This window comes from Rhincodon typus, chromosome 2 (assembly GCF_021869965.1).
Source record: "Rhincodon typus isolate 14 chromosome 2, sRhiTyp1.1, whole genome shotgun sequence".
NCBI lineage: Eukaryota > Metazoa > Chordata > Chondrichthyes > Orectolobiformes > Rhincodontidae > Rhincodon > Rhincodon typus.
Genome location: NC_063333.1, coordinates 7,273,422 through 7,295,385, shown reverse-complemented (window position 1 = coordinate 7,295,385; position 21,964 = coordinate 7,273,422). Strand labels below are relative to the sequence as shown.

General features: G+C 42.0%; 1 protein-coding gene across 3 annotated transcripts in view; it reads right to left on the bottom strand.

Moving 5' to 3' along the window:
* Nucleotides 1-9,206: 9,206 nt before the first annotated feature.
* vill (villin-like) overlaps nucleotides 9,207-21,964 on the bottom strand; it is an 89,126-nt gene continuing 76,368 nt past the window's right edge. For all 3 annotated transcript variants that reach the window (XM_048615569.1, XM_048615551.1, XM_048615558.1), the window contains exons 15-20: nucleotides 20,420-20,565; nucleotides 19,922-20,066; nucleotides 16,775-16,963; nucleotides 13,362-13,436; nucleotides 12,402-12,647; nucleotides 9,207-11,917 (exon numbers count right to left, since the gene is read on the bottom strand). In XM_048615569.1, coding sequence (XP_048471526.1) covers nucleotides 11,804-11,917; nucleotides 12,402-12,647; nucleotides 13,362-13,436; nucleotides 16,775-16,963; nucleotides 19,922-20,066; nucleotides 20,420-20,565 — 915 coding nt within the window. In that variant the 3' untranslated portion in view covers nucleotides 9,207-11,803. The remainder of the gene's footprint in view (nucleotides 11,918-12,401; nucleotides 12,648-13,361; nucleotides 13,437-16,774; nucleotides 16,964-19,921; nucleotides 20,067-20,419; nucleotides 20,566-21,964) is intronic.

Sequence of the window (21,964 nt, the reverse complement as noted above, 5' to 3'; positions counted from 1 at the left end):
GAATCATCATCTTTCAAAAGTATACTTTATTTATAAAAGTAAGTGAGCACAAAGCTTCTAAATCAGTACTCTACTGTTTTCTGTAGAAAAGAAAATAAAACATTGAAATTTTGACACTTCTCAGATTTTTCTCTGCAGTTGCAAAAATGACAGGCATTTCTGTAGGAAACAACATTAATTTTAAGACACCAAGAGGGTCTGACAACTGAACGGACCTTCGTTGTAGAGTCATGGTGCGGAAACAGACCTTTCCAGTCTAGATGGTCTACACTGATCATAATCCCAAACTAAACTAGTTCTACCTGCCTGCCTGCCTCCCTCCACTGTGTCCTGGTATTAAGCAATTTTGTATCCAGTTGGCAAGCTCACCCTGAATCCCACGTGATCTAACTTTACAAGTGACATTACTAATGCGGACGAACAGGAGGCTGGAAGAACACAGCAAGCCAGGGCAGCATCTGGAGGAAAGGAACAGTCAATGTTTTGGGTGTAATGGCTGAAGAAGGATAATACCCAAAATGTTCAGTGCTCCTTTCCTCCGGATGCTGCCCTGCCTTCCTGTGTTCTTCCAGCCTCCTGTTTGTCTCCCTTGGATTCCAGCATCTGCAGTTTTTGTTTTTTTTTGTCTCTAGACAAGGTTCCGCATGAGTAATAAAGTCCTAATAAACAAAGTCTACTGCTCTGCCCTCATTAATCTTTTTGGTTACTTTATCAAAAAAACTTAATTTTGTGAGACACTATTTCCCTCACACACAACCATGCTGACTATCCCTGATCGTTCCTTACCTCTCAAAAAATCCATATAAATTCTATCTTTCAGAATCCCCTCCAATAACTTACCACCAAAGTCAGACTCAAAGGCTTATAGTTGCCAGGTTTCTCCTTGCATCCCTTTTTGAACAGAAGCGCAATGTTAGCCTCTCTCTGGCACCTCACTGATACAAGTATTTCTGCTAGGGGCTCCACAACTTCCTTCCTAATTTCCCACAACATCCTGAGATACACTTGATCAGATCCTGGCGGTTTGTCGACCTTTATATTTCCTAAGACCTCCAGCACTTCCTCTTCTGAGGTGTGAGCTGTTTTCAAAACATCAATATTTATTTCCCCGCATTCTCTAGGCTCCATTCCTTTCTCCACAGTAAATGCTGGAGTGAAATATTCATTCAATATCTCTCCGATCTCATGAGGTTCGATGCAACGACAACCTCATTGATCTTTAAGGTGCCCTGCACACATTCTCTAGTTGCTCTCACTCTTAATGTACTTGTAGAAGCTCTTTGGATTATCCCTAACCTTATCTGCGGAGGCTACCTCATATCCTCTCTTTGCTTTCCTGATTTCCTCATAAGAATGCTCCTACATCCCTTATACTCTTAAGAGATTCATTTGAACCTAGTTGGCTATTTCTAATTTTTTTTTTATTCTTTACTAGAATCTCAATATCTTTTTCATCCGTTGTTTCCGAATCCTCTCAGCCTAGCCTTTCACTCTAACAGGAACATAATGACTCTGAACTCTCATTATCACACTTCTGGAAGCCTCCGACTTATCAGATGCCCCTTTACCTGCGAACAGTCTATACTCCAATCAACTTTTGAAAGTTCTTGTCTCATACCAATAAAATTTGCCTTACTCCAATTAAAAATGTTAACTTTTATGGAAGGCTTATCCTTTTGCATGAACATCTTTTAAAACTAATAGAATTATGATCACAAAGCCCTAAGTGTTCCCCTACTGTCACCTCTGTCACTAGCCCTGCCTTATTACCCAAGAGAAGGTCAAGTTTTGCTCCTTCTCTAGTAGCAACATTTACATATTGATAAGGAAAATTTTCTTGAACGCATTTAACAAATTCTTCACCATCCAGACCTTTAACACTATGCCAGCCCCAGTCAATGTTTAGAAAATTAAAATCCCCTATAATTACAACCCTATTATTCTTTCATAGATCTGAGAGAGCTCTACTATTTTTTTCCCTGATTTCCCTCTGACTATCAGGGAGGCCTGTAATACAAACCCACCAAGGTGTTTATTCCTTTCTTATTTCTAATTTCAACCCATATACTTTCACTGGAGGATTTTTCAGAAATATCTTTACCAGATACAATAGTAATGTTTTCCTTGATCAAAAAAACCACATTCCCCCCACCCCCTGCCTCCCATTCTATTCTTCCTATAACAACTAAAACCCAGAACATTGAGCTGGCAGTCCCATGCATTCCTCAGCCAAATTTCTGTAATAGCTATGACGTCTCAATCCCATGTTCCCAAACATGCCCTTGAGTTCATCAGCCTTACCTACAAGATCCCTTGCATTGAAATAAATGCAATTTAATACGTTAATATTTTGAAACATCCTTAATCCTGGCAGTAGGAAAGCACCATACAATCCTAAATACACACTCACTGCCATAGAATCTCCTGTCTGTGCCTTTGACAGGAAAGTCCCCTGTAACAAGCATTCTTTTAAATTTTGTCAACACCCGCCCGCGCATCAGATTCATGCTTAGTGCCCAAGTTCAGACTGCCACTTCTATTTCCCTCTGGCAGACCATCCCTTTCAATGGTACCCAAAACTGAATATCTGTTTGAGAGAGGAATAGCCACAGGAGAGTTCTGAACTGCCTTCTTACCCCTCCTGACAGTCACCCATCTATCTGACTCATCCCGCTGTGTAATCATTTCTCTAAATACACTAGCCATCTCACTCTGTGTTACTGCATATGCCTGCTGACATTAAGCATAAAAAGTTATTAGCACCTTATATATAAAATAAATGATCTTTCCTTACCCACAAAAATTTAATATTGTGAATGCAAAAAAAACAATCATATAAATCTTAAATAAAATCAACTACTTAGCTGAACAATTGAATTAAAAATGACTTCTCATGTAGTCCAGCAGATAGCTTTAAATCCTTGGATATAATAAAAAAAATTCTCCAGAGCCAACAACAGGAAGGCTTCTCCAAACATAAACATGACTCTGTTTAGCAAAAAAGCTGTCCTCTGCAATTTCAATTGAAGTTTAAAAACACTCTCCTTCTACGCATTTTTTTAAGTAAAATAAAAAGTTTGAGACATCAACGTGTAGGCTTCTCCAAGAGCTCTGAAAGTACAACTCTGTTTTAAAATGTGCCTTTTTTTTAATATTAAAAATCCAAAAAGAATCAAAAATCTTAAATGACGGAAATGTAATAACTATAATTGAGTTAGAAATAAGCAGGAGCAGCTGCAATATTCACGTTACTCTCAGGCCACCACCTAATTGTACTTTGGCAGAAAGACTCTAGATGGCATCCTCAGTGCCAGATGTTCTCCCCTAAGATTTCGCACTTAGAGAAAGGACTTGTGTTATTTTTAGGACCTTCCATAACCTCAGAATATTCCATACTTTACAGCCAATACTACTACTTTTGTAGGGTCAGTACTTTTCTATAGGTGTGTAGCCATAGGAGATCCCACAGTCAGAATTGTGGGCAATCAATGAGGCCTTTCAATGGAAAGGTTGGGTGGATTGGCTTCCTCTGACATACTTGGCTGGGTTTTTACTTCACTCTGTGCTTGACACAGTTAACTATTTGTGCCCCTCAGCTAGATGAGTAACAAAAACAATTGCCAACGACACCACAAAAACATAATGTAGTGTACAGTGATGTCAACAAACAGAACATCCCCTTGTAGCCCAGTCAGGCCACATTTCACATATTGCATACAGAAAGAAGTTTGGAACGTATACCCTGCTTATATATGAAAACCTGGTTATGCAGATATTGGTGAAGCTTTTGGCACCACACCTCCGCAAGAAGACATTGGCCTTGAAAGACATGTGACAGAGGGTCACCAAAATAAAAACCAGAGTTAAAGGGATCAAATTATGAGGATCATCTGTATAAACTAGACTGGCAGTGAACTACCTCAAACAACCCTTACTCAGTACCACACCCTGCTAGAGATGGAAAATACCACAAGGTAGCAGGGGGAGTTCAAGGCATTGCGACAATTAAAAACCTAAATATGCTGCCAGAGCTGCTGAGCTTTTCCAGCAATTTCTGTTTTTGTTTCTGATTTCCAGCATCCACAGTTCTTTTGCTTTTTCATGTAGTTTTTACAAGTTTAGTCTTGTTATCATTGTTAATGGAAATATGGCAGCCAATCTGCACAGAGGAAGATACCGCAACCAGCAATATAAGAAGGTAGTGGCCTAGTGGTATTATCACTAGACTATTAATCCAAAGTCCCAGGTAGTGTCTGGGGATCTGGTTTGAATCCCAATATGGCAGATGGTGGAATTTGAATTCAATAAAAAAATCTGTAATGATGACTATGAAACCATTGCCAATTACTGGGGAAAACCCATCTGGTTCACTAATGTTCTTTCTCTGGTCTAGTATCTCATGTGACTCCAGACCCACAGCAATGTGGGCTCTTAACTGCCCTCTGGGCAATAAATGTTGGCTTAGCCAGTGATGCTCTCATCCTGTGAATGAATTTAAAAAGACAAAGTGCTTTCACTGATCTTCATTAAGGGATAAATATTGACCAGAAAACCTGCTCTTCTCCGAAATAGTGTTATTAGTTGTTTTATGCCCACCTGGGAGGAGAAACAGGACCTCAGTTTAACGTTCAATAGTACAACACTCCCTCAGTACTTTGCTGGGAGCGTTAGACTACATTTTGTGCTTTAGTCTCATGTAAATCTTGGATCTACAACATTGTATCTAAGGCAGGTGTTTTGAATGCTGTTAGAAGCAATGTATAACTTTATATTTTGTACTTTGTGTGTTAGGAAGGGTCTTGTTTCATGTTGTAGAGCTTTTCTTGTTAGTTTGGTACCAAGGAGTCTGGAGGGCCACTAACATACATTTTTAATGAGGTTTTACTAACATCGAAATGAAAAGATGGGGTGTGGGTTAGTAGTTTTATGGGGGAATATAGATCGAAAAATACTGTTAGTGACAGCGGTCTAGGGACACATGAATTGACAATAAAATCTAGAAGGTAGTCAGTCAGTGTGTTTGTGTGTGTGTATGCCAGACAATGGTTGGAGAAGGGTTAAGCTGTCCAGTAAAAAGTCATGCAAGACTGCTGGAAACTGTGTTTAGTGAACTCATATTTGCTCTAATGTGAAATAGTTTAGTTTGCATTTTTTTTAGCTGTCTCAGGGAGAAAAAATCCAGCTTAAGAAAAACAACTAATGAATGTGGAAATTCACCAAATGAAATAGATTGCAGTTGTGCCAGCCTAAGCAAGAAACATTGGTTTTTTGATTGGTGCACATCATGATGTCTCTTTTTGCTTAGTGAGAGTGATTGCTTTTCTGGTGTGTGTAATGGAATAGTCCTTTTTTTTTAAAGTCTAGTGTAATATAGTCCATGTTCTTTTTCTTGTTTTAATTTTTTTTGTGTGTTGAAAGTACATTGGCAGACTCTTGTGGCCATGTTCAGTTGCTGATTGCTACGATATACAAAAAAGTTAGGGTCTGTCGAGCCAGGTTTCTTTCCAGGATCTGAATTGTTTAATATCAACTGGGTTCATAACAATATATGTTGCTTCAAATGGAAATGGCGATCTGTTTGTTTGATGGAGGGAAGGATATTGACTCAGACACAGAATATTCTGCACTTCAATTTATTCCATGGGATCTTTAATATTTACCAGTGAGCAACCAAATAGAAAGACACTTCTAAGTTTAACATCCACGAAGGAAAAGAAGAGGCATATAAATTGGCCAGGAAAAGCAACAAACCTGTGGACTGGGAGAAACTAAAAATTCAGCAGAGGAGGACAAAAGAGTTAATTCGGAAGAGGAAAATAGAATATGAGAGTAAGCTTGTGGAAAACATAAAAACTGATTGCAAAGGCTTCTATAGATATGTGAAGAGAAAAAGACTGGTGAAGACAAATGTGCTCCCTTAACAGTTAGAATCAGGTGAATAAAATCGATGACAAAGAGATGGCCAAAGAAGACACAAATAACCTTCCAGAAACGTTAGGGGACAGAGCGTCAAGCATGAAGGAGGAACTGAAGGAAATGCTTGTTAGTCAGGAAATGATACTGGGAAAATTGATAGGATTAAAACCTGAAAAATACCCAGGGCCTGATGCTCTGTATCCCAGACTACTTTAGAAAGTGGCTATGGAAATAGTGGACACATTGGTGATCATTTTCCAGCATTCTATAGACTCTGGAAGAGTTTCAATGCACTGGAGCATGGCTAATGTAACCCCGCTTTTTAAAAAAGAGGGAGAGAGAAAGTGGGGAATTATAGGCGGATTAGCCTGATATCGGTGGTGGGGAATATGCTGGAGTCAATTTTTAAGGATATAATAACTGAGCATTTGGAAAGCAGTGACAAAATTGGTCCAAGTCAGCATGGATTCACTAAAAGGAAATCACGGTGGTCAAACCTTCTGGAATTTTTTTGAGGATGTGACCAGTAGAGTGGACAAGGGTGAATCAGTGGATATTGTGTATCTGGACTTTCAAAAGGCTTTTGACAAGGTTCCACACAAGAGATAAGTAAGCAAAATTAAAGATCATGGCATCAGAGGTAATGTATTGACATGGATAGAGAACAGATTGGCAGACAGGAGGCAGAAAGATGAAATAAATTATTCCTTTTCAGAGTGGCAGGCAGTGACGAGTGGGGTACCGCAGGGTTCAGTGCTGGGACCCCAGCTGTGCACAATATACAGTAACAATTTGGACAAAGGAATTGAATGCAATATCTCCAAATTTTCAGATGACACTAAGCTGGGTGGCAGGGTGTGCTGTGAGGAGGATGCTAAGAGGCTGCAGGATGACTTCGACAGGCTGGCTGAGTGAGCAAATACTTGGCAAATGCAATATAATACAGATGAATGTGAGGTTATCCACTTCGGTCGCAAACACAGGAAGGCAGGTTATTATCTGAATGGTGGCAGTTCAGGAAAAGGTGAGGTGCAGTGAGACCTGGGTGTCATGGTTGAACCGTCGCTGAAGGTTGGCATGCAGGTGGTGAGGAAAGCTAATAGCATGCTGATCTTCATAGCAAGAGGATTTGAGTATAGGGAGTAGGGATGTCTACCTGCAGTTATACAGGACCTTGGTGAGGCCACAACTTGAGTATTGTGTGCAGTTTTGGTCTCCTAGTCTGAGAAAGCATATTCTTGCTTTTGAGGCAGTCTAGTGAGGGTTCACCAGACTGATTCCTGGGGATGGCAGGATTGTCAATGAGGAAAGATTGGATCGACTGGGCTTGTACTCACTGGAATTTAGAAGAATGAGGGGGCAATCTCATGGAAACATGTGAAATCCTGATGGAACTGGACAGGCTAGGTGCAGAAAGAACGTTCCCGATGTTGGTGGTGTCCAGAACTAGGAATCACAGTCTAAGAATAAGGGGTAAGCCATTTAGGACTGAGATGAGGAAATAGTTCTTCACTCAGAGAATTGTGAACCTGTGGAATTCTCTACCACAGAAAACTGTTAGAGCCAGTTCATTAGATATATAAAGGGATCAAGGGATATGGAGAGAAAGTGAGTGGGATACTGAAATTGCAATGATCAGCCATGATATCGAATGGTGGTGGAGGCTCAAAGGGCCGAATGGCTTACTCCTGCACCTATTTTCTATATCTTCTATGTTTCTATCCCCTTTGACAGTGTAACATTGAACATTTTAAATAAAAACCTCTTCCTGACCTTTTGGCATGTTACTCTTACTAATTCATATGAAACTGAGTGACCTGTTGGGTCATTTCAGAGGCCAATTCAGCATGAATCACACTACTGTGGGTCTGGAAACGCATGTAAGCCAGACCAGGTAAGAGTTTCCTTCCCTGAACAGTTTTAATGAACCAGACGGTGTTTTGGAATTTGAACACATTAATCAACTAGCCTGGGTATCTGTCCATTAGTCCAGGGACATTACTTTGGTTAGATGTGAAATTGCTGGAAATGGGGTCAGAGAAGCAATAGTGCTGCCTAATGATCAAGTTGACTACCTACAAAACTCAGGAAAAAAAAAAATCGAGGTATTCAGAATCATGAATTATTATAGAATGTTTCTGCTGATGGAAAGGTGGACAGTAATTGGAGATAATTGACAAAAGAACCAGTGGGGAGAGGAGAAATCTCTTTATAATCTGGAAGCAGCTTCAATAGCAATTTTCAAGATAGAATTAAATGAATACTGGCAGGGGTGCAATTTACAGGGCTATGGGAAAACAGCAAGTGGTATGGCAACAATTGGGGGCGCTTTTTCAAAAATTAGCACTGGCACAATAGATTGAATGGTCTCCTTCTGTGTTGTTTCATTCTGTAGAATCCCTTCCTTCCTCCAAAAAACTCCGTTGACCGAGACCTGAACTCTCATCTTTGTCTAATACCTTCCCTTATCCTCTCCATGTCAATCCTATTCCCACTAAATCACTGACTTCCCATCCTGGCCCCAATGTTAGTCATTTCTGTTAATTGTTTCTCTTTGAATCCTGTTCTTCTCTCCTTTTGGACCGTGAGTATCATCATCTTTACAAACAAAATTCCTTGACTTCATCAATCTGGCAAATTTACTGTCCCACTTTCAACCTCCTTTAATTCTCTAAAGTCCTTGACCGCATTGTCTCAAATTCATTCCCATATCTCCAGGAGCTGTATTTTTGAATATAGCCCCTCTGATCAGGTTTCTACCCCTACCATGGTCTTATCAAAGTCACAAATAACATCACATGTGGTTGTGACAATGGTCTAATCCTGGCCTCTTGAACGTCCTTGAATTAAATCACTTCACCAATTCGGTGAAGAGGCCGGATACCTCCCTATACCTCTTGGCTTCAAATTCACTTTCCTCCTTTAACAGTCTCCATAAAACCTACCGCTTTGACCAAATCTTCGACTATATGATTTAAATATGCTTTAAAAAAAAATTCTTTCACAACATGGGCATCACTGGCTGGCCAGCATTTATTGGCCATCTCAAATTGCCCTGGAGAAGGTGGTGGTGAGCTGCCTTCTTGAACTGCTGCAGTCCATGTGGTTTGCATATACCCACAATACTGTCAGGGAGGTATGTGTTTCAGTGTCAAGTTTTGATTTATAACACTTCTGTGAAGTACCTTGCAACATTTATTATGTTAAAAATACCATATAAGTTATTGCTGATTCAATAAGGATAAGGAGAAATCTTGTTCAAGTACCTAAAAAAAAACCCACAACAAACATTTTAATTGTCAATGTTTTTATTACACAAAACTAGTCCTGTAGTCATATCAACCTCTCAGATCAGCTGAGAGGGAGAGGAGAAAGCAGAGTTTAGTTAGCAATAGGCATTTCCCAATAGTGCAGGTTTCCCGAGAGAAACCCTGACTGCCTGGGATAAGCAGCGTTGGAAGTGTCCTCTCCCATGCCCCTTGACCAGCACCCCTGTCAGATGACCATGAATGTAACCATGGCACGTGGAAGCCAATTGTGTTGCAATAGGCCCTTTGTCCTCAAGCATCGATAAATTAGCACTTCTTAATAGGCAATGTGGTTGGTATTTGGGACTTACCAACTCTCTAACAGTGGCCTGAAGTCTCCAGGAATGACCAACCCCACCGAGAAAACTCAAGCGGTTCTAAATAATGTTTTGCTTCATTACAAGTGAAAACATTTTGGAAGTACTTCAATGGGTGTAAAACGTTTTTGAAGCATTGTGTAGTCATGAACAGTACTTTATACGTGCAATACTTTCTTCCATGATAAAATTATAGGAGAATGGGGCAAGATAGAAGTGATTGACAATCAAGGGAAATCCCATTGCAAGGCAAAATGCTTACCCACTTTCCATGGAAGATTGACCAATGGCAAGATTGAGGGCATGTCATGTGTTAAACCTCTAAAAAGCGTCCAATTGAGTTGGTGACTCTTTTGACCATGTTGTGGATCTGATTGGACCAGCATTTATTGCCCATTCCTGATTTCCCCGAAAAAGTGGTTATGAGCTGCCTCTTGGACTGCTCCAGTCCACATGGTGTAGGGACACCCTCAGTTCTCTTAGGCCAGGAGTTCCAAGATTTGACCCAGCCACCGTGATGGAACAGATAAGATTTCCAAGTTAGTATCTTGTGTGGTTTGGTTGGGTACTTGCAGGTGACAGAACAGGCTATTCAGCCCCTTGATCCTGTTTCACTAGACAATGAGGTTATCTGTATCTTATCAGACCTGATGGTGCACCCCAGACCTGTTGCCATTGTCTTTCCTCTTATAGGAGAGGACTACGTGCCCTGTAATGGATGGACACACGGCAACCATTTCTCCTTTTCTGTGCACCTCTAACACCGCACTCTGCCCACCCTTTAATGCAACCTGGAAATTGGACAAAACAAAACTTCTTCAATAAGCCCATTCCTTTCAGAGGAGCCTCCCCCTCTTGCCTAAAACAGTAAAGTTTACACGTTTTATCTTAATCTTCCCAAATACAGCTTCAAAATTAAAGAGAAGAAAAGAAGAATACAAACTCAAAAGGAAAAGCAGTAAACACAGTGAAATCAATGACATTGGATATTGCAGTTTGAGAGCCGCTTTTGGGGTTATTTCTAGACTAACGGCCCATGCGGAACTAGATTGGCTGCTCATAGGAAGCACACATCGTATTGTCATCTTTCCTGCTGGATTATTTTGCTGTTTCCTGTACACTGCATTTCACACTTTATTTCTTATTCATGGCACTGATTTGTTGCTGAGGTTATGATTCCAAAGGGTAGCTGACAAAATGGTGGTCACCCTTCTGGTGCCTCCCCCACCAGTGACCATTCATCACACACGAGTTGGATGCCAAGCTGCCTATTGACTGTGTGGTGTTGATGGGGCATGGCAGCTCATTTAGGGGAGCCGATGTTGGGAGGCAACATTCACATTTACAAAAACGTTTGTAGTCTTGAGCTGCAGACAGGAGCAGTGGAAGATCCAATATCTTTTCCATGTCCAGAAATCTCACCATTCTTACTGCCTGCTATTGGCAGGTGTTGGACGGATTCACATGTTAATACTCAATGTGTTTGGCCCCATTATGAACGCACTTTCCTTGGCCATCGTGTATTGGGGTGGGACTCAAACCTGGAGACTGGTTCAGAGCCTGGGACATCACCCACGACAATACAAGACATTTGACAGTGTAGGTCATCGTGCCTGAGCTAGATGGGGTCTCCATGTCCTGCAAATGTTTGCACTGTCATTGGGCAGTATTTGATAACGGTTGGAGTGTGATCCCTCCCTTAATTATTAATCTTCACTAGCCCACCCATTCCCTCGTGTTGCCCCATCTCACTCCCCCAATGCTTCTCCTCCCATTACATGAGCTCAACCCATTTGGCTCAGTACACTACTGAGCAGTGCACACAGATGGTACTGGGCAACAGCCTATTGATGGTAATTAATCTGGAGTAATGGCACATACAGCAACCAGAGGCAGCTCTAATGCTGAGATATTTGGCAAATAAAGTCTTCCCAGGATCAGTGAAGCGGATCTGGGAACTTCCAGCAGCAAAACGTCTTGCTAATCTCTCCTTGGACTATTTTTTTTCCTTGATCTTGAAGCATCCATGGAATCTGCTCACCACTCTTTCAATAAAATGTAGACTATTATATTACTGACCTTTTAGAATCTGCGTCATTGCACAAACAGCTTGAAATTTGCAAAAGAAAAAAAAATATGTATATCTGGCTTCTATTTTCTAATTCCAGCCCCAGCTGACCCACTTGCCCTCCCCAGAGACGCAACGATCTTGTTGATTAAAACCGAAGATGTTGCGGAGCCCAGACAGAATTCGGAAACTGTTTAGAAAAGGTTCTTCTGTTTCTTCAAGACTGTCTGTCTCCAGGCAGGGGCTTCGTGAAACTGCTCCCGCGTCATTCCGAACACATCCACAAAGTCTGCGTCAGACAAATGTTGCTGTAACAGAAACAAATGGCATGCTTAAGTCAGAGAGGTGACCGTGGTAGAAAATAGTGGGAAGAAGTGATTGAGCAGGGCACTAGTTAATCATGCCCAACCTATCTCTTCCCTGCCTTCATCTTGCCTACATCTTGGTTCATACAACCTCACTGCGCAGGACAAGGCCAATCAACTTATCACCTGTGCACCAGCATTTTTGAAAGAGCTATCCAATCATCCCCACTTTCCTACACTTCTACAAATTAAAGGGCATGCAAGTTATCCTGAATTAGCAAAAGTCCACGCCATTAGCTTTGTTTCACTGTACAGATGCTGACTGACCTGCTGAGTATTTCCAGAATGGTCTGTTTTGATTCCAGGTTTTCCTACTTTCTACCTCAACTAACCAAGAATCATCTGGTTTAACAATCACTTTCAATGACTGGCCCCCATTCACTCCCAGATCTATCATCCTCTGTAATGCACACCATTTCTTGCTCACCTCTTTCTTCTCGGGGTCCACACCCCTGGGCAGCTCATCTGGTGCTTTGTTCATCAGTAGCTCCGGTGGGAAATATTCCTTCCCGTTGACAATGGTGGGTCCAGAGGATGTGATAGGTGCCGCTCTGGCACCTCCAGATGTTTGGGCAGCAAAGGGTGATGATGCAGGGGCCGAGGGATGGGAGAAAGCTGAAGATGACGCAGGACTGTGACCTCCTTTTTTGTTCAGATTCATGTCATTGAGGTCCTGGATGTGTTTGTGCAATAAAAATATCTTGTTATAAAAGACAAACAGCCTCCTTTTGTTGAAAATGTAAATAATTAACAGAATGAAGCATAATCAGGAGTCCAGGAGCGGGCCCATCCCAGTAAGATTCTGATTTTGGGAGTTTGTTCATAGGGCTTTTGTGTTTAGGGATTTTGACCAGTCTTCAACTCAAGGTGTGGTATTGTTTTCTTTTCTCACTCTCTGTCTCCCAACATTGTCTCTCATTCTCCCTATCTCTTGCCTTCCCCTATTTCTTCTCTCTTGTTTATCCTCTATCTCTGTCTCTCATTCTCCCATGTTCTTTTCTCTCTCTTCCTCCCTCCCTAACTTTTCATGCCTCTCATTTTCCTTCTCCCTCTCTTGCTCGGTCTCTCTCCCTCCATCTTCCTGCAGGTGTGAGGGAATCTCAGTGCGGATCATTAAACATGTACCTAGTTTCTGTTGAGATCAGGATATTGATGAAAACACTGTCTAGAGGCTCAATAATAGCTTTGTTTACAAGCTAAACTCCACTTCCTTGACACCTCAAACTCCAGTATCCTCTGCCCTGCCCCATCTTAGAATTTGGAGAACCCCAAGACTAGACAGAAGGAGGACTATGTTTACTGAAGGAATTGTCACACTCTTGTGCTGATCTGTAGTTAAAACAGAATGAAAACAGATAAATAATAAACAACTACTGGCAATACTCACCACAGAGATCTGAGTGATCCCTGAGACATCTCCCAGTTTATATCTCATCTGATCATAGGGACTTCCATTCCCAGCCTAAAAAGAGAGAGGCAAAGTTATTTTCCTGTCCATTCACATCTAAATCAAGACCAATCTCATGCTGTGAGCCTTTCCTGATGGACTGGATGAAGTGTGGTGAATGTGTGGAACAGGTAGTATAGCGGTAGGCAGAATGGAACAACTGCTAGCTTTATAGCAAAAGGTCTAGTGAAGGAAGGCTCAGATACCCCTCCTGGTGGCCTGCCTTGAAATAACAGCTTTGAAAACCAGGTTTGGGGTGTAAGAAATAATAAAGTGTGGAGCTGGAGGAATATAGGCCAGGCAGCATCAGAGGAGCGGGAAAGTTGACGTTTCAGGTCGGGATCTCTGACTCCAGCATCTGCAGCTCTTGCTATCTCTCTTGGGGTGTAAGAAGCCTGCTCACTTTCTCACCTACAGACGGGGCAAGAGGTATGCTTCAATGTTGAATAGCTCATCAACACCGCACTCAGACTCAGAGATCAAACTCCAGTTACAATAATAACAATAAGGCAATATCTGTACACTGATGTGTGAAATGATACACTGGGGAAGGAAGAATGAGGAGGGACAATGGCTCAATAAGTTACACCAGCAGAAGCCAGGGATGCATTTGTACCCATATGAGGCGGACATTGTAAAAGCTTTTCACTGTACGTCTACGATGGAGTACATGTGACAATAAAGGATATTCACTGTGTTTGTAGATGAGGCATTTAAGGTAGCAGGACACCCTGACAAGGCTGATAACAAAACTGTGGGCTCCTGGAATTTATAGACGAAAATACAGCACAGCAGCAAGGAAGTTCTGTTGAGCCTGTCTTAACCAATGTTTTAGGCCCTGACTGGAGGATAACATCCATTTTGATGCACTGCTTTAGGAAGGATGGCACCTGAGAAGGACTTTGAGAGAACACAGAGGAGAACTTACTGGAATCGTAGTGGGGCAGGGAGATATCCAAATATGTGATGATGTCATACAAAAAGGGATCATTCCTTTCGGAGCAGAGACTAGCAGAGACTTGTAGGGAAGGCAATAGCCTGGCAGTATCATCATTGGACTATTAATACAGCCAGTATTCTGGGGTCCTGAGTTCGAATGCATCGTGGCAGATGGTGGAATTTGAATTCAATTTAAAAAATTCTGGAGATAAGAACCTATTGATGACCATGAAACCAGTGTCAATTGTCGGAAAAACCCATCTGGCTCCCGAACGTCCTTCACATCGGTCTGGCCTGCATGTAACTCCAGACCACAGAAATGTGGTTGACTCTCAACTTTGATTTGATTTGATTTATTGTAGTCACATGTACCTAAGTACAATGAAAAGCTTTGTTTTGCAAGCAGTGCAAGCAGATCATAACAAACAAGGACATACAGATTATCGGGTGCTTAGGCACAGTGAAACATACAGGTTATGGCTGCACAGGAGGTGCACAAAGCAAGATCAGCATTAGCAAGATCAACATTATTTGAAGTTAGAGAGGTCCATTCACCAGTCTAATAAAGGCAAGGAAGAAGCTGTTCTCGAACTTGTTGGTGCGTGTGTTTAAGCTTCTGTATATTTTGTCTGATGGAAGGCCTAGCAAGCCATTGTAACAATTGCTACAAAGTCTCAACAAAGAAATAAACCTGGACAGACCATCTGGCATCGACCTATGCATGAGATAAAAACAAACAATGGCAGAAACAGCCTTGTCGAACCTGCAAAGTCCTCCTTACTAACATCTGGGGCCTAGTTCCAAAATTGGGAGAGCTGTCTCACAGATTAGTTAAGCAACAACCTGTCACAGTCATAGTCATGGAATCATATCATAAAGACAAATGTCCCAGATACCACCATCACCCACCCCTGGATATGTCCTGTCCCACCAGCAGTTCAGAGCCATTAGAGGTGGCAGCATAGTGGTATACAGTCAGGAGGGAGTTGCCCTGGGAGTCCTCAACATTGATTCCAAACCTAATGAAGTCTCACAACTTCAGGTTAATCATGGAAACCTCCTGCTGATTACCATGTACTGTCCTTCCTCACTGATGAGTCAGTATTCCTTGAGATGAACAACACTTAGAGGAGGCACTGAGGGTGGCAAAGGTGCAAATTGTATTCTGGGTGGGGAATTTCATTGTCCACGACTAACAGTGGCTTGGCAGTTTGGTCAAAATCCTGGAATTCCCTCCCTAACAGCATTGTGGGTCAACCTACACTATGTGGACTCCAGCAGTTCGAGAAGACAGCTCACCACCACCTTCTCAAGGGCAACTAGGGATGGGCAATAAATGCTGCCCTGGCCAGTAAACACCCACATCTCATGAATGAAATGCTCTGCCTGAAAATGTTAGTGGGAGGGCTTAAAAAGTAACTCACAAAAAATATTTTAAGCACAGAATTTTACAGGGTCAAAGGCAAATGACAAGGAAATTGGACTAATCGGGTAGCTTTTTGAAAGAGCCAGCACAGACATGATGAGCTGAATGGCTTCCTTCTGTGTCATGAATATAAGACAGGGCCTTCAGGGGAAAGGCAGATAAATAAGCCTTAACATCCTAAAGAAAAATTAACAATTAATTCATCGTTTTACTATTGGAGGGCACTGAATAGAGTGAAGGTGATAGGAAATACTTGGTCAATGCTCGAGGAGTCAGATTGTCACTCGGCTTCTTTCTTCTTGTCCTTCCCCCAGATTCTGTATTTCTCTTGGACTTCCAATTTGGGCCCCTTAGGAAACATGGAATGTATCTGATCTGTGCTGTAGACTAAACCCTTATAAATACTAAACATCATATTTTAGAGTTTGTGGGCTCCAAAAGCACTTTGAAAGGGAGAGGAGGCAAGGAGTGAGAGGAGAGAGTGGGAAGTGGTTGTCTGGGACTTTAGGTTAGAGAGAAGTCATATGACTGGGATCAGGTTGGGTCAGCTGCTTGGGAGGGGCATCACTGTGAGGGACTGGGGGTGGGAATTGGTGTTCAGTCAGTGGGGCAGTTTTATAGTGAGCCAGTTAGAACAGTTTTTAATTTCTCTAACTTTTCCTGGCTAACCATTGAGGTAAGTGAGTTGGAACTTTTCAAACTCAAGAGTCAGAGACTTTTTTTAAAGACAGTCCCAAATGCTGGGTCATTTCCCTTTGGAAGTTTAAACTTCCTAGGCAATTCCTGCAGAGTCAGTGGATCAGTCATCCAAAAGGGTCCCGATATGCATCTTTCAGGATGCAATTGGTCTCCTACTGTCCGCAGACTGAATGATCTGGGACGAATGCCTTTACAAAAAGAGGGGAAGAAGGATTTATTTTCAGTCAATGGTGCTCAAAATTCAAAGGTTACACAACAAGTGGCTCTCTGTAAGAGATGCTTGACTCACGCTCCATTTATGCGAATCCCAGGCATTGAACCACCCAGTGAAGGTCAAGGGTTCGCAGCCTTGCTTCACGGTGATGATGGATGTATCCAGGTCCCGATCAGCTGGGTGAGTCTGAAGGTACTCTAGTGCCATCATCTCAGCCTGTTTCTTCTCATACTCATTGGCTGACCGGCCGATCCACAGGAACAGCTACAAAACAGACAACACCATAAAAAGATAAAGTTAAGTCGTGACAATGCTGTAGCTTTAAGAGCTTATTTTGGCCTGGTTTCTGTTGAGAGAGAGTTTGAACGAGAGTGAAAAGCTGGCTACTGAAGACCACTTGACTAAACAGCTTGAGAGACCTTGGATTTTCTTTTTTAATGCTGCCTGAATGGGTGTGGTCACATCTTCCAGATCAGGATTTCTGGGTAGCATCAGAAGCTACTGGGGTCTCAACAGAGTTGGAAGCTTCAGTGCATGTGTCCTGGCTGCTGCTCTCTCTGAATTTTCTCTTGATGCTTTTTCCTTCTGGATGGTAGAATCTGAGTTTTAGTTTTCCTTTTTTGCCAAGAAGTGTGTTTATGGAATGTTACTATATTGGAACAGTTAATTAATAATAGTTACTGTATCTGTTATTCTGTTAATGTTCCAATAGAGTTAAGTTATTTTAAATTCCTCCTTCATTGCTTGTGTTTTAACTGCAGTGTTTATATAAATTATGTTTTGCTTAACATAGTTAAGCAGTTTGACCAGTGGTATTGCAGACACTTTACATTTGCCTTTAAAAATAAGGAAAAGTTAAAGTCTAGGCTACCTTCCTAAAGTATTTTGAGGGAGTCTGGTCTGGTCCATTAAAAATTTTAAACTGTCAGACTTTAACATACCACCAAGGATTGCAGGGGTGGGGGAAGGCTGCCCTTTATAAGTCTGTGGTGAAGTCGGCAGCTTCCATCATGGGACCTGAAATTAGAGACAGTATAATGGATCAATTCTGAGGATGACAGAGCTATGCCATGTAGAGAGATCAAGTTGATTGGGTGAGTCTGAAAATTAGAAAAATGTAAGGTGATCTCACAGAGACCCTTAAAATTCTTGTACAAATTGACAGGACAGATGCTGAGGGGAACAAAACAGAAGTTGCTGGAAAAGCTCAGCAGGTCTGGCAGCATCTGTGAAGAAAAACATCAGAGTTCACGTTTCAGGTCTGAGAGGAACCCACACCCCACCTAGAGAATTGAGTCACAAGGGACAAAGACTTAGGATAAAAGTTGGCCAGTTTGTTTTAAACTCTTTCCTGGAATATGGGTGTCATAGACAAGACCAACATTTATTGCCCTTTCCTAATTACCTTTGAAACCAGTGCCTTGCTAGGACTATTTCAGAAGATAGTTAAGAGTCAACCATGTTGCTGTACATCGGCAATCACTTGTGGGCTCGACTGCGTATGTTTGGCAGATTTCCTTCCCTAAATGCCGTTAATGAACCAGATGGATTTTTACAACAATGGATAATAGTTGCCATCATCACCGAGACAAGGTTTCAATTAATTAATCTTAATTAATTGTGCATGCATTTGCTTTGCTCTGTGGATCATTGACTCCAGTACTAATACCACCAAGACCATCATCTCCCCTTATGATGTTCCCATTAGGGCTGAGATGAATAGAAATTTATTAGACCATAAGGCACACAGAGGCTCACGAATCTCTGGAATTCTTATACCAGAGAGCAAGTGGTAGTTGAACCACTGAATATATTCAAGATGGAGATTAAAAAATTCTTGAGCAATAGGTGTTGATGTAAAGATCAGCCATGACTTTAATGAATGGTGGAACAGGTTTGAAGGGTCATACAGTCTACCCTTGCTCCTGTTTCTTAAGTCCTTAGGTATTAGCGCTGTAGTCAGTCACTGGCAGAGGAAGTGGCACCCTTTTCTTGCAGATGTGTGGGGGTGATCTAATAGAGGTTTCCACTTTTACAACAGGGTGCCATCCAGAAAGCATGGAGGAAATATTTCTATTTGTGGGGGAGACCAGAACTCTAGATCACAAATAAAGGGAGTGACTAGTAAATCTAACAGGCAATTCAGGAGAAATTTTGTAATTCAGAGAACAAACGAGGAATTTGCTACCTCATGGAGTGATTCAGACAAAAAGCAGAGATGAATTTACACGGAAGAATGAAAACTCATTAGGGAGAAAGGAATGGCAAATGAGCTAATATCTATATGGTAGTACAGGGAGAATAAACCACTGGGTAGTAATCTAGAGGCTCCGATCAATCTGAGGATGTGAGTTCATTAAGCTACTCTTAAGTGTTGGTGACCATGAACATAATTTCATAAAAACCCATCCGACTCACTAATGTTCTTTAGGGATGGCGATTTGCTGTCCTTACCAAGTCTGGCCTACATGTGACTCCAGTCCCACAGCAATGTTGTTGAAGGATTTCTTTCTCTATATATTTACAATTGGCATCACGTCACCACTGTTGATGTGAGGAGTCTGAGATTAGTATTATAATCCAAATTTATTTATTGAATTTAAATCCACTAGCTGCCATAGTGGGATTTGAATCCATGTCCTCACAGTATTAAGTGAAGTCTCTAAATTACTAGTCTAAAGGCATTACCACAAAACCATTGTCTTCCCACCAGAAGCCCTTATATAGAGATGATATCAGTCAGTCAGGGTTCCAGCTCAGGATTACTGTGTAATGATCCTGTGTAGATCAGACAGCTCCACATTTGACTGAAAGATCAATGTTCCCACTAAATTTCACTATCTTGGTGTAGGGAAGGTCCTAGACCTATGAAGAAGACTCTTGAAATGAGTTGTCATCTTCAAGTGAAGTGGTAGAGGAGAGAATCACATTCTTCAACACATGTAAAAAGGTACTGGCCATGGGTTAATGGACAAAAGGTTTTGGGCAATGCACTGTTTTCTGAGGTTCTGTGGAACTGATGTAGTCAGTAAAGGTAAATACCTTTAGAGAGACAGACAGCTGGTGGTGCTTTAACCTGAGGGTCACCACACCTCAGGTGAGGGGTAGAAGGTGAGGAGAGCCCTTCATGGTAACCTCAGCAAGATATGCAAGCCAGGCACCCAGCCAACTGAGCTAGCCAAGTCTGTAATGATAGTGAATAATTTCTAAAACTGTCTGTACCTCTTCCCAAGTGTCCAACAACATGACATCATCTTCATCAAGGTCCTCTTGAGTGAAGTCATAAATTTCAGACATGATGAATCGGCCAGTCTGATTGGAGCATTCAAAGAGGCGAGGGTCATAATCACATTCTTCCTCCTGAAACCTTGGATTCACATAAAGAGTTATGACTGACCAACACAGGGAGAGATCCAGAAAGCAACAGTGATTGAAAGACAGTAATCACAGACCAGTGACATTGAGAGACAGTCATCACTGATCAACACAGAATGAGGTCTAGAGAACTAGAGTGAGCGAGAGAAACTGAAAGAGAGGCATTGCTGACCAACACTGATCAATTGAGAGCTTGCAAATAAGGTATCACAAAATCCATTTCCTAATAAGTCACTAAGCCAATAGGTGGCTGTAATTGTAACTGCTTATTCATTAATTTTGAGACAATGTCATACAATTATAGACAGCTATCCCTGCGTTTGATCTTGTCTGGGTGGTTCTTACCTACTGTCGCTTGCATAACGCCCTCTCCCTCCCAGTGCTGCCCAGAAATCTGCAGGTTCCTGAGCCTCCAGAACCGTTTGCTTCTCTCGCTTTGACAGGTTGTTAGCCACTGATTTGGCCATCTCCCGCTCATCGCCGCTGCAGCCCTGGAACAACCGGCCAAAAAAAAAGATAGCTCTTCAGTAAAACTCAACTCATTGAAAACACTGCTCTCCAGTTCCTAACTCACACTAAGTCCTATTCATACAACACCCCAGTGTTCACTGGCCTCCACTGGCTTCCAGTTATAAAACTTTGATTTTAAATTTCTCTTTAGTTGTCGTCAGTTCCCTCGTTACCTCAGATGCCCACGGAGGCTTCAATTTGCCTTGTTATACATTAGATAAACCATAACCTCAGAATTTGGCCAGACCTGACTATATATTCCCTCAGAGCTCATAGCATGTAACACGAATAGAATTTATAACTGCCCTCCCATTAGCAGCTGAACGGGAGGGCCTATAAGATTTATTTTCCCTGCCAGCCTTTGTTTCAATTTTATGGGGGGTGTGGGTGAGGGGTCTGCAGACCTGCCCACTTCAGGATCCCTTGAGGTCCTTAAGTAGCCAATTAATGACCACTTAAAGGCCTCTGCCATTGCTGGTTAAATTGTTGGGGGAATGTTTACTGCAAGGAACGGTGGAGCTGGGAGACTGGGTTTTTGGCAATGTCGGGGGTGGTGGAGAGACATATAGAGAGACAGAGAGAGAGAAAGCATGCGAGAGGGACTGAAAGAGCGCACGAGAGGGGATGAAAGAGTTTGGGAAAGAGAGAGCAAGCCAGAGCGAGAGAGCGAGCCAGAGGAGTGTAGAGAATGCTAGAGGAAGCTGGGTTTAGGCACTGGCTCCTCAATGAGAGGGTCTGTCTTTCCCAGACCCAAAATTTCCTTGCATCCTGGTTCTGGTGACAACTGACCCCACCGCGAGATACAGATCACCCCAACTCTGGAGCTGGCTCCTCAGAGCTGGGGACTGTTGCAATTCTAGGAACGGCCTCCACTCCCAATGACACTGTTGGGATCACACAACTGCCAGAAGCTCTCAGAGGTGGGACTTACGGTTATAATGGAGGCTGAACACCATGTTTAAGATAATTAATGCCCTTTTCAATGTTGTAAATATCTGCTGGGCTCACCCTTTATTTAACCTGTGATGGGAACACGTTAAATACAGCCTGTGAATTCTTTCCTGGGTGTCATATTAGGGCTCCAAGTATATGTGCTATTAACTTTAGCTATCATTCTCAATTCCTATCGAAGCCCAGAAATGTTGTTGAACATTTTTAACTTAAGAAAAATCACAAGCCAGTACATCAAAGCTCCTTAGAAAGCACCTTCCAAACCATGACCTCTACAATCTAGAAGCACAGGGACAACAGATACATGGGAACACCACCACCTGACTTGGAAATATATCACCATGCCTTCACTGTCACTGCACCAGAAACCTGGAGTTCCCTCCTTAAAGTCATTGTGGGTCCACCTACACTCTATGGTCTGTAGTAGTT